The sequence below is a fragment of the Henckelia pumila genome, chromosome 1, assembly GCF_033568475.1.
Source record: "Henckelia pumila isolate YLH828 chromosome 1, ASM3356847v2, whole genome shotgun sequence".
Classification (NCBI taxonomy): domain Eukaryota; kingdom Viridiplantae; phylum Streptophyta; class Magnoliopsida; order Lamiales; family Gesneriaceae; genus Henckelia; species Henckelia pumila.
The window spans coordinates 94,160,198-94,171,815 of NC_133120.1; the positions used below are offsets into that span (position 1 = coordinate 94,160,198).

At 37.9% G+C, this 11,618-nt stretch overlaps 2 protein-coding genes across 2 annotated transcripts; both read right to left on the minus strand.

Moving 5' to 3' along the window:
• Positions 1-1,334: 1,334 nt before the first annotated feature.
• On the minus strand, positions 1,335-6,751 carry LOC140869156 (ABC transporter B family member 19-like). Its single transcript, XM_073272951.1, has 9 exons — positions 5,699-6,751; positions 5,542-5,596; positions 5,259-5,434; positions 5,000-5,164; positions 4,622-4,917; positions 4,166-4,482; positions 3,841-4,064; positions 1,829-3,757; positions 1,335-1,682 (listed from the first exon to the last, which is right to left on the minus strand). Exons 1-9 carry the CDS (start codon positions 6,749-6,751, stop codon positions 1,335-1,337), a joined length of 4,563 nt encoding a protein of 1,520 aa, XP_073129052.1.
• Positions 6,752-7,402: 651 nt separating this feature from the next.
• On the minus strand, positions 7,403-10,417 carry LOC140888471 (uncharacterized). Its single transcript, XM_073296164.1, has 6 exons — positions 10,084-10,417; positions 9,685-9,778; positions 9,204-9,277; positions 8,554-8,604; positions 7,946-8,185; positions 7,403-7,825 (listed from the first exon to the last, which is right to left on the minus strand). Exons 1-6 carry the CDS (start codon positions 10,186-10,188, stop codon positions 7,718-7,720), a joined length of 672 nt encoding a protein of 223 aa, XP_073152265.1. The 5' UTR covers positions 10,189-10,417; the 3' UTR covers positions 7,403-7,717.
• Positions 10,418-11,618: the final 1,201 nt, after the last annotated feature.

The window sequence follows — 11,618 nt, forward strand, 5'->3', positions numbered from 1 at the left end:
TTAAAATAATTATATCAAAACCAAAATAACTGATCGAAATAACCGAACCGATTTAGTAAAAAACCGAACCGAACCGAAGGAAAATGGTTCGGATATCGGATTATATATTTCTAAAACCGAAAACCGGAAAAACCGAAATAAAAAATCGAAAACTGGACCGAACCGACCGATGAACACCCCTAGCGAAAGGTTCTTTAATACCAATCCACCATCCTCAATCGGCTTACACACCTCTTTCCAAGCGATCGGCGGCCGTTTAGTGTTCCAAATGAATTTCGGGCAAATAACATAGATATCATCAATGATATTGGCCGGAAGAGGCAAGATAGACATCCAAAAACATCCCCTTAGAGAGCGAATCTCACCAACTCAATCTTCCCCGCATAAGATAAAGAGTGTCTAGGCCATCGCGACACACGAGCTCCAATAGCATCCACCAGCAAACTATAATCCGGTGTCCGAAGTCTGGCCGATGCTATCGGAATCCCAAGGTACCTAAATGGCAAGGTTCCTTCGTTAAAGCCCAACAACTCCTAGATTTCAACTTTTTCCCTCGCCGAAATACCTGCCATGAACACATTAGACTTCAACAGGTTAATCTTCACCCCCGACATTTCACTAAATCGAGTCAAGCATCCAAACATAGCTTCAATACTCATGATATCACTTCTAGCAAATAAAAGTAGATCATCCGCAAATGCGAGGTGGGTGATGCCAAGAGGGGCACATCTCGGATGGTAGTTGAAATGAGATGAAAAAGACGATGCCGCCATAGCTTTCAAAGCCCTCGTGAGTGATTCAAGACAAAGAGTGAAGAGTAGTGGTGATAATGCATTAGACCTTCCCTTTCGGCTAGCTTGGAGGATCCTTTGGTGTAATAATTAATTTGGCTAAAATCCATTGGAAAACGAATCGCCCAAAAAATTATGATATTGTTATTGGCGTCTTATTTAATACGTGAATAATAATTACGATTACGTTTTCTCCACCAAGAACTAGTGGGTTTCATTGTAACATGAATCAAACTTTACAGATGGGCAGATAAGATTCATACTGCTGCTCATGCAACCATGTCTTCCAGTTATATTTGTCTTTCTGGTACATTAGTATAATTCTTCGGTTCGTTTGATTTTCGACGATTCTTTTGCTGCATCTCAAATGACCATTTTATTGCTACTATTTCATGGACATCAAAAGACTAGGATAAGTTTTGGGGTTCGAAACATTATCTAAGATGAGAATAAATGAGAACCTCTATTCATCTTGATTCACTTACAATTTCTTTCCCTACAAGTTTGGTGTCAAAGTAATGTCTCAGCCTGATTACAAAGTCATCAAGAAAATGCCAATGCTTCAGCTTCTACTCGAACCATATTAGAATATATGCCACCAAGTTGTGCAGCCATTAGCGTGTCATGATCTCCGAATTCAGCCACCACACCATCTCTCATAACAGCGATGAAATCGGCGTCTCTGATAGTTGACAGACGGTGAGCCACCACAATGGTGGTGGTAGCTTGGGACGCCTTTCTAAGCGCGTTTTGGACGTGCTTTTCTGATTCCAAGTCCAACGCACTGCTCGCTTCGTCTAGTAGAAGTACCTTTGATTTCTTGAGTATAAACCTTGCTATTGCTATCCTCTGCTTCTGTCCACCTGATAGCTGAACTCCATTCTCACCTACCTGTAGCAAAATGAGAGGAATCTAATTAATTTGTATGAAATGTATCATAGCCTATCTTTCAAGATAACTTTGGCACCCTCTAAATTGTATGTTGGCTTGAAGAGTTCTCTAATGCAAATACCCATCATACAAATAGTCATACTCACCTCTGTTTCGTATCCTTGTGGAAGGCTACAGATGAAACTGTGTATATAAGCTTCTTTTGCTGCCGCCTCAATCTCATCCCATGAAGCGTTTGGATTCCCAAACGCAATGTTCTGTCCTATACTACCAGCAAAAAGTGCCGGCTCCTGATCAACTAAAGCTATTTGCCTTCTCAACCACTTCAAATTAAGCTCCCTCAAATCAATACCTCCCATCAAAATTGTCCCGCTTGTTGGATCGTAAAATCTCTGTATCATCCATAAAACAGTCGATTTCCCCGATCCACTTTCTCCCAGAAGAGCCACCATCTTCCCACCTTTTATCTTTAGACTAAAATCCCTTAAAACAGTTGCATTTGGCCTAGATGGATATGCAAATGTTACCTTCTTGAACTCAATATCAACCACCTTGGAGCTTTTAAACTTCCTGTTATTTTTGCTATCACCACCTATTGAAGGCCTACGGTTGAGGATACCGAAAACTGCAGGTATTGCAGTAGCAGCCATAGAAGTGTCGGGTGCAAGACCAGCTAGTTGTCCAACAGAAAATGAGCTTAGAACGAGTATCAAGAAAATCTTGTACACCACCCCGAAATTTGTCTGCCCTTGTTTTACAAGATAGGCACCAAAGTAGAGAGTTAAAGTATAAGCTCCATACATGGCACCTTGAGAAAATCCAAGAACTAATCCAAGAATTTGTGACTTTTTGCCCGAAAGTCTGTTAGGTTCGGATAAAGCTTCTTCAAAGGACTGAACCAGGCATTCCTGTGTTCCAAATGTGGCTACAGTTCTTATGTTTGACACTGCTCCTGCAGCTATATTGCTCGCCCTGGCATAAGACGTGTTGTCTATTTTTGGTCCAATGCTGATGATCAAGTTTAAATAGCTAGCTCCAAGTGTCAGAGGTGTAAGAGCAGCAGCCAGTAAAGTTAATCTCCATTCAAGAAAAAATGAGATGCCGAGTCCAACAGCTGCTGAGCTCAACCCCATTAGTAAGACAGAAAGACGATCGCCAAGAACTGACCGAAAGCTAACACAATCTAATGAGAGTCTTGACACAAGAATTCCAGTTGAATTCTCTTTGAAATCAAACCAACTTGGTTCTTGTCTCAGTATAGCTTTGAACAACAAATTTCTTAATCTTTTCGTGAGCTTCGTTCCAGCCCAACCACAGAAACCTTGTTGCCCGGTCATAAATGTAATACAACCAAATCCTAGTCCAACCAGTACCAAACATAGGTACCCAGCATCTCTCTTCAACTTCTGCTCATTGGTGAGAAAGTAGACGTTTAGAGCTTGCCCCAGAATCAAGGGAAATATAGACAGAATTGCACCCGCAAGCATGCCAAAGAAAATCCCTATTATCAGCAGGGTCAACTCTGGTTTCTGCAAGTTCCATATGTCTCTAAGGTGATATTTCATCGATTTTGACTGATTTTCATCATTTTCTTCTCCTTCGTTTTCATTTTGCATATACTTCAAGTAAATGGACTTTGATATTTCATGAATATCCAACATTTTTGATTCATTGTGCATATATTTATCATATGCAGAGAAATCTAAGTTCTTGGGCAGATCAACTTGATTAAGAACAGATTGTGGGACACCTTCCGAAGACAATTTGACAAGATCAGAATAAAATCCAGCCTTTTCCATGAGCTGACGATGATTACCAATCTCAACAACTGATCCACAATCAAGTACCGCAACAGTGTCGGCATTTTTTACAGTAGCTAGCCTGTGAGCGATAATTATGGTGGTTCTACCCCTGGATATGGTATCAATAGCCCGTTGAACGATTAATTCAGCTTCAGGATCTAAGGCACTCGTGGCCTCATCCAAAAGGAGGATTGCTGGATCATGAATCATAGCTCGAGCAAGTGCTATACGCTGTTTCTGACCTCCTGAAAGCAGTGTTCCTCCATCCCCAGTCTAAAAACATGAGTTTTTTAGCATAGTGAGGGAAAAGTTTCACATATGAATGATCCAAAAGTTAAATATATATTCACGTTAACCTCGGTATCATAGCCATGTGGAAGTTTACTGATGAAATCGTGAGCATTTGCTGCCATACAGGCTCTAATGACCTCTTTCTTGGTGGCATTTTTGTTCCCCACGATCACATTCTCAAGTATGGTTGTTGCAAACAAAACTGGTTCTTGACCAACCATACCTATTTGATTTCTTAGCCATTTCACTTGCAATGCCCTTAGATCATAGCCATCTAAGGTAATAAAGCCTGAAATTTTGAATCAAAACTGGTTAGATTTAGTGGGGTTTTTCAGGAAACGAGCGTTTGAAACTTTCAGCATTTAGGAAATAAAAAGATCGCGATTTTACCATGTTTTGGATCATAGAACCTCTCCAAGAGAGCTAAAATGGTGGATTTGCCAGCTCCACTGGCGCCAACTAATGCTAGAGTCTTTGATGCATGGATTACTAAGTTTAATGACTGCAGTATTTGGATAGTTGGTCGAGAAGGGTAAGCGAAAGATACATCTCTAAATTCGATATACCCACGAATATTTGATGGTTTAAATCCATGGGAACTATAAGGATCAACTTCTGGGATCCGATCAATAACTTCAAACACTCGGTTAGCTGCTACAGTTCCTTGTGAAAATTGAGCAAAATATGATAGTGCCAGTGCCAATCCCCTGTCGTATGTGATGTGAATGCCGGTAAGTTAACTTTCTTATGTGACCATAATATAAATTCAAACATCATGATTATATCTCTTCGTTTAATGTTCATATCTTAAGAGTGTTGTGGGGGAAGAATAGCTGAAATATTTACCTGCCCCCAACATTTACACCAAAGAAACATGCAATGGCAGCACCACCAGAAAGTTGCCCTTTTGCAACCAAAATGGAGCCGTACCAGAATGCCAAAGCCCATGTTGCATAAGTAACAAGATAGATAATCCCAATCCCTGCACCTTTTGCGAAACCAATTTTCGCTCCCAGTGGTACTGATCTCTCTAGAAAACTGGCATATTTTTCTGCCAAAGCATCCTCTGCTACAAAAGAAAGCACAGTTCTGATGGAACTTATGGCTTGTTCTGCAATACTTCCAGCTTTCCTGTAAGACACCTTTATTAAAGAAAAGATTTTGGTCAAGAAATCAGTTGATGAATCCAATACAAGATGTTTTTTTATGCTATGCTCGTTACACCTCTTCTTTTGCAGTCAGGCCACCATATACTGCCTTATATGTCATGCCGCAAGCCATTGTTACCGGGGTCACAGCAAATACTACCAATGAGACTTTCCATGATCTCATGAAACCAACCACATAGCCGCAGATGAAGGTAAATATATGATGAACAAAATGCGCCATCTGATTTAAAAATGTACATATCATAAGTTAGACTTGTTTCAACTTTAAGGATATGTAAACATTGACAAGGGAATCTGGCATAACATGCATTGACCTTTTCTGCCATCACTTCTTGTATTTGCGCAACATCACTTGAAATTCCATGCATTATATCACCAGTACTGATCTCTGTGTCAAAAAATTCCATGTCCTGGCGTAAAATTGCTCGAAGATATTCAGTTCTTATTCTATGTGCTGATCTTTCTCCCACGATTCTCCAGCATGTAATCTCTGCCATTAGAAAAATAAGTGTCATGTGCTGAAAGGCACACGCAGAATCTCGAGATTTATTGATGAAGGAGCAAAGGAAAGGAAAGGAAAGAATGTGTACTATTGACCTAAATAAGCTCCCACAACAACAAATGCTGCCAATCCAATCATAAGCAGACATATCTGAAAAGCCGTTAAACATTCCAACCATCATTAATCCTGAATGATTTAGATTGTCTTTAAAATTTATTAAATTCTCGAATTGAAATATTTGCAAGTGCATACCTTCTGCACTTCTCTCATCATCTGATGCCTGTCGTTTTCTTGTCCTCTGGCAAGTTCATTGACAATATTTCCAAAAAGATAAGAATAACATGGAAGAGATCCTCCATTAATTAATGCTCCCAAGCATCCCAAAACAATAAGAACGAAGTCCAGCTTTGTTGAATATATAAACAAGCTAAATAGGCCAACTGATTTTGGTGCCATATGATCATCTTCTTCATCATTCTCTTCCCCGATTGCTGACTTCTGATCGAAGTCATCATACCCATCATCATAGCACCCTTCATGGCCATGGCTATAATAAGGCAACCTGTTATGAAAATGATCATGACCATGAGGAACGCTTGACATTTCCTGGTAATTTGATTGTTGATCATCATCATAAGCATGTGATACATAAAACCATCTTGGATCTTGATTTTGTGGGGTGGTTCCATAATCAGTCATGCTTAGCTCAACTTTATCAGCCAAAGGGCCACTTTTATCCCTCAATTCATTGACATTTGAGAAGATTGTGCTCTTACGGGGACTGGTATGCTTGTCAGAGGAGTGATTACTTTCAAGAAATGGGCTTTTGTGATCCACGCCAACATAACTATGAAGCTCAAAGCTCCTTGATGCCAATGGATCATAGCTCGAGTGAGAATTATGGTAGTAGGGATTGGTGACTCTTTGAAAGCCACCATAGGTACCTGAAAGATAATAGTCATTGGCAGATCTCCTGAATATCCTGCTACGAGCACTGGATGGAGTGGCAGAAGCACTGGCTGTCCATGGACTAAGTGCTGCCCCAAGATTTTGATTTTCCTGCCATCCGGTTGGCTTGAACTGCCATGAAAGCTCGTCTTGCCATGACCTATCATTATCAGATGCAAAGGGGCTGGTGGGAGTGGGATTTCTCAGTCTGTGGGGGGTCAGATCCTGAGAAAGTTGGTTGGAGGTACGGCTAGAAAAAGACGTAGAAAGATACTGGGACCTATCAGGAGTAGTGTAGTGTCGCCTCTCAGGCGCATACATTGGCGAATTTATAATCTCAGATGCGTGATCTGCCATCAGTGTAAACTAACATTTAATGATCAAGCAATTAAAAGGCTTGTCGTAGGGAGGATATCTCTGAGCAGTTTGCAATCTATTATTGATTTCGAAGCAGATAACACAATGCTTGGTGATGGACCAGTTGGTTTCAAAGAAAGATATATAGTATTTGAGTCAGCAACTGGTGGATGCATTTACAAAAGACTGTTGCTATAGCTTTGGCAAGCGCGCGCTCGCAGACAAGCATACGAATGCATTTGAAAAGGTTGTAGAGATGGGAACTAATTTACTTGTCAAGAAAAGATCAAATTCGTTGTTTACTAGTTGTCTTAAACGTTCGTCATAGTTTTCTGTCTCAAAAGAAACCACTCTTTTCATTTTCACCTTCTATGTTGCAGCTTCCACTTGTCATCCAGCATGTATCCAGAGAATATTTTTGTCTTTTTCTCCATTTGAATATTCTTGGACATATTAACATCGCGAAACGTAGAAGGAGGCATGCTGCATATTTTTTTATTGTTTTTTAAATTGCTTAAACGATAACGGCAATCTGCCATTCAAATGTCCTCTTATGCTGCCGCCCCCCTTTTTCTTTGAAGTTTAAAAAATGGAAGAATATGGTCGCCTTTTTCTGAACTACAAGTATTCCTTGTTGAATGCAAAAATAAATAAATCAACCAAGAATATTGTATTCAGATGTAAAAATGATCAAACAAGCTCATCCATAAGGACATAAACAAGCTCATCCAATTTTCTACTGACATAGAACAACAGAATAATTCACATGGAAGCTAAACATTGTGACACAGTTAGAAGATAACACAGACACATGACTCAAGAACCAATCTGGTAGGATCAAAAAACTTGATTCCAATCCAACGATTAAATAACATGTGTGGCCCTGATTTGTTTCTCTTCGAGTATGCATAATCCATGCGGAGTTGGATCTCCAAACGTTAAGCCAGTAAAAGCTGCAGCACATTGCTAGGCAGATATAGTGGAGGAGACGTCTTGGCCAGTCATAATCTTTTGTTTTCTTCCATTCCTCCTGTTATCGCCAGCTCTTCCTGCCATTCTCTCCCCCGACTCCACCTGCATTCAAATGTAAATGTTCTAACTTTCTCGAATATGCTGCAGAGCTTCATCATTGAAAGGCATGCAGTGAAACTAATTAGCAGAACTGTAGGAAAAGATACAACTGGTGAACATTACCCCTTCACTGAATCCTTCTAATTCAGAAGCTTTGGATTTTGAATTGCCTGAGATCACAGAGAAGTTTCTTTTGCAATGGGTCTCGCTGAAAGAAGGGTTGGGTGAGGGCGATGAAAAATAAGTAGGAGGGGCAGCAGAACAAGAAGACGTTGATGAAGAGTATCCAAAGGAATCGATTTCGCCGTCAAACATATCGTAGAAGAGTTCTTGCAATTGTTCTAAACTTTCATTTCCATTTTCCTGTCAACCACAGATTAAAGAACCACATTGGAACATGTTTCCACAACTCAGCCACAGGCCGATCGAACAAATTTGTACTTCACGCATAGGTGGATCCGGATTTAAGTGGGTGAGTGTTTGACGCACCTCTCGGAATTGTGGATCAAAACCCATATCAGAAATGAGGACATCCAAGTTGCAAATGATGGGATATATAAGTTTCACAGGCATATGAAAACATAAATTACAAATCATCAACGCAATTTAATATGACCCGCAGATCGAAAGGTGCTCCCCTGGACCCCTCATATTGTTCCATGCCCTGATTAGGTCTTTTTGAGGAAAAACATGGAAAGTTACAACATTAGCTACAGGATCAGGTGACTCACATTGGATTGGCTCATCATTGATACCATTTCATTCAAGAAATCACCCATACCCTGCAGGAACCACACAAACAAAAACATGTCATGATCAACAAATAGACACCAAGGGCAATTTTCTGTATGGATCCAGCACCAGCTTTAAGTCACTGGCAAACGCCTAAGCCAATATCACACTAGAAATTATCAAACACATCAAAAATTATAATTTTGGACACGTCACGTGGCATGTCTCAGAAACTAAAATTTTAAAAATGGACACATGTGAATCTCATATATGGCATATTTTTCTAATTAAAAATTTGGTGGTTTTAAATATTATTATGAGTTATGTATATGTATTTAGATATGTATATATATACGCACACATACGCATGTGCGTGTGAAACAGATATGCATGAGTATAATCTTTTTATACCATGTCCTAAAATTTTATAAATTTGTATTTCCCCATCTGTGAAACATAGGATCTTGTGGTATGATTATTATTACTTCAATACTTCTGAGCCAAGAATCGACAGAAAATTATAATAATCTAAAATAATTTGCATTCCCTTATCGGATCCACGAGCACTCACACAAAACATGGTATCAGAAGGGGTCATATATTGTGTGTGCTTGCATATGTTGTATAATACAATAATTTATAGACTTACGTTTTCGTCATCATCGTCTTCGCAGTCATAGACACCCAAGTCATACAAAAACCTTTTATCACCGTTTGAAAGCACTGTCCAATTTCAAACAATGCAGACCATAAGTCTAACTACCCACAGAATAAATGAACTTACAATCATGTTCTGCTATGGATGGGTAACAGAGACAATCGGTTAATATCTTCAAACATAAATTTCTATATTTTACAACTAACTAAAAAAATTCTGGATAATGCACAAATACTATGTAAACACATGACAAAAATTCAATATAAAAGAGTAGCCAACAAAACAGGGGGGAAAAATGAACTTGTCTGTCGCATGATATTTGCAAAAACGAACTATCTTAAGATTATTAGCGAAATTGCTCAACATACAAAAATTAGACCCTTAGCAGCAGCGGATACGAATTGTCTCCCTCATGATTTCGTGAACTAAAACACAACAGAAAAATATTTAAAATGAACTAGTTTGCAGTCACCAGAATAGGCTTCCTGAATGGCCTGAAATTTTATCTTCGCATCTTCCAAATGCTTTGCACTCCCCGTGGCAGAACAGCGATCCGGGTGCCATTTCTACAACATTAAACCAAATAGATCCCGAGTAGCTTTCAGATTTCAGAAGAGAAACAAGAATCCAAAAACAAGATTGCCGCAAAGCGTACAAGTTTTCATTTTCAAAATAACACATAAAAGCAAAGAAAGCGTATATTCCAGTCCAAAATCCAAACCCAAACGATGTTTTCAACAATTTCCGAGATCACCCTTTTCAAGGACACCCTTTTCCCCTGATTGAGCAACCATATCGGGAACACGCACACACAGTACAGAAGGAAAACAAAATAAAAAACAAAAAAGAAGAAGAATTCAAAGGTAATAACCAGTGCAAGCTTCTTGTACGCATTCCTAAGCTCTGCCGTCGTGCAATCCTTCTTCAATCCCAAAACCGCGTAAAAATCGTCGCTTTTCTCTACCCCGTGAGCCATTCCAACCCCAAAATTCTCCCAACACGCAATAGCTGCTGGAATTGTCTGTTAGACAAACGACGAAGGATTTTTGTAAAAATGCAAAGAACCCTTCTCAAATCAATAAGCAGCCGAAAAGACACAAGTTGCGTGCTTTGAATAGGATGCACATGCTATAAAAATCACATCTTTGCGGGAGTATGACACGGAAACTGGTCTCTTTGGATACAACAGAAGCCTCCAGAAACAAAAGGGGCTTGATATTTCTGAGCGGGTCTCTGCTACTCTGGACCTTTGCTCCACTTTTTACTTTTCTTTTTTTTTTTTTTTTTTTTTTTTTAATTTCTCTTTCTCCATTTACTCTCCAACAATTCTCTTCGTTTACTCTTATTTATATATTATCATTATATTATATATATATTTGTCTTTTCTTATATTCTTTATTTTTTTATTTTTTCATATTTATTATTATCATTATCATTATTATTTACTCTTAGTACTCCGAACACAATTGCTCCTACAAAATTGAATGTTGTCTTAATTTTAGACGATGAAAAAACAAATCTAAAATTTTGTATAACACGATAAAAAAATGACAAGAAATTAAATTTTCAAAAATGTCCCAAATCATTCTAAGTGCTAGATCATTTTAAAAAAACAATTGTGTGTTCAATTTTTTGTAATTTAAATCTGGTTTTAAATTTTGCATTTTGAGCACAAAAAGTTATAAGTGCATGATATACATAAAATTTAATATTGCTTGAATTTTAATAGCTCGTTAGATATCACTGATAGTTTCATACTATGGCTAAAAACAATCTGATTTTTAAATTCTCAATTTTAACATAGAGTTACGAAACAATGTTTTAATTTTTAAAATCTAAAAAAATTGTGACGAAATTCAATTTTATGTTGATGATTATAGAGTTTACAAAGAGTTATAACATAGAATATATAATTTAGTTTCATCATTCAAATGAATTTTTTGTACGTACGGTATATATTATTATTATTATTAGTAAATATTAAAAAACAATAAAAATAAACACCAATTTTATAGCAATAAGCATGGGTGAATAAAATTAAATAATACATAATAATACAATATAAAAAGAAAATAAGAAAAAAAAAGTGAGGAAATAAAAGGATCAAAAAAATAAATAAAATAAAAAATAACACATGTCAATTGCTAAGAAGAGCGGAGTAATGCTCCGAGCATAGACTCCCCTTTGCCCTTGCGATTTTTGTCCCAAAAGTCATTGGCTTCAAAATGAATCGCTGTCGAATCATATCAAATCAAATATGAAATATTTTATATTTCCGTTCTTAATATTCGAATTCATAATCATATAACCACATCTTATATTGAAACGAATTATTCAAATTTTTCCGACAGATTAAAAAAAAAAAAAAAGAGTAAGAGAGCTCAAATATGCCTATTATATAATTAA

Bases quoted from the DNA above. Each gene is read 5' to 3' on its own strand.
- LOC140869156 (XM_073272951.1), bottom strand. From the start codon at position 6,751: ATGGCAGATCACGCATCTGAGATTATAAATTCGCCAATGTATGCGCCT. The intron at 5,597-5,698 runs GTATGCACTTGC...ACGGCTTTTCAG, and splicing joins TGATGAGAGAAGTGCAGAAG to ATATGTCTGCTTATGATTGG. The intron at 1,683-1,828 runs GTGAGTATGACT...ATTTTGCTACAG, and splicing joins CACAAGGATACGAAACAGAG to GTAGGTGAGAATGGAGTTCA.
- LOC140888471 (XM_073296164.1), bottom strand. From the start codon at position 10,188: ATGGCTCACGGGGTAGAGAAAAGCGACGATTTTTACGCGGTTTTGGGA. The intron at 8,605-9,203 runs GTAAGTCTATAA...TGGTTCCTGCAG, and splicing joins AAGACGATGATGACGAAAAC to GGTATGGGTGATTTCTTGAA. The intron at 8,186-8,553 runs GTGAGTCACCTG...TGTGGTTGACAG, and splicing joins CAATGATGAGCCAATCCAAT to GAAAATGGAAATGAAAGTTT.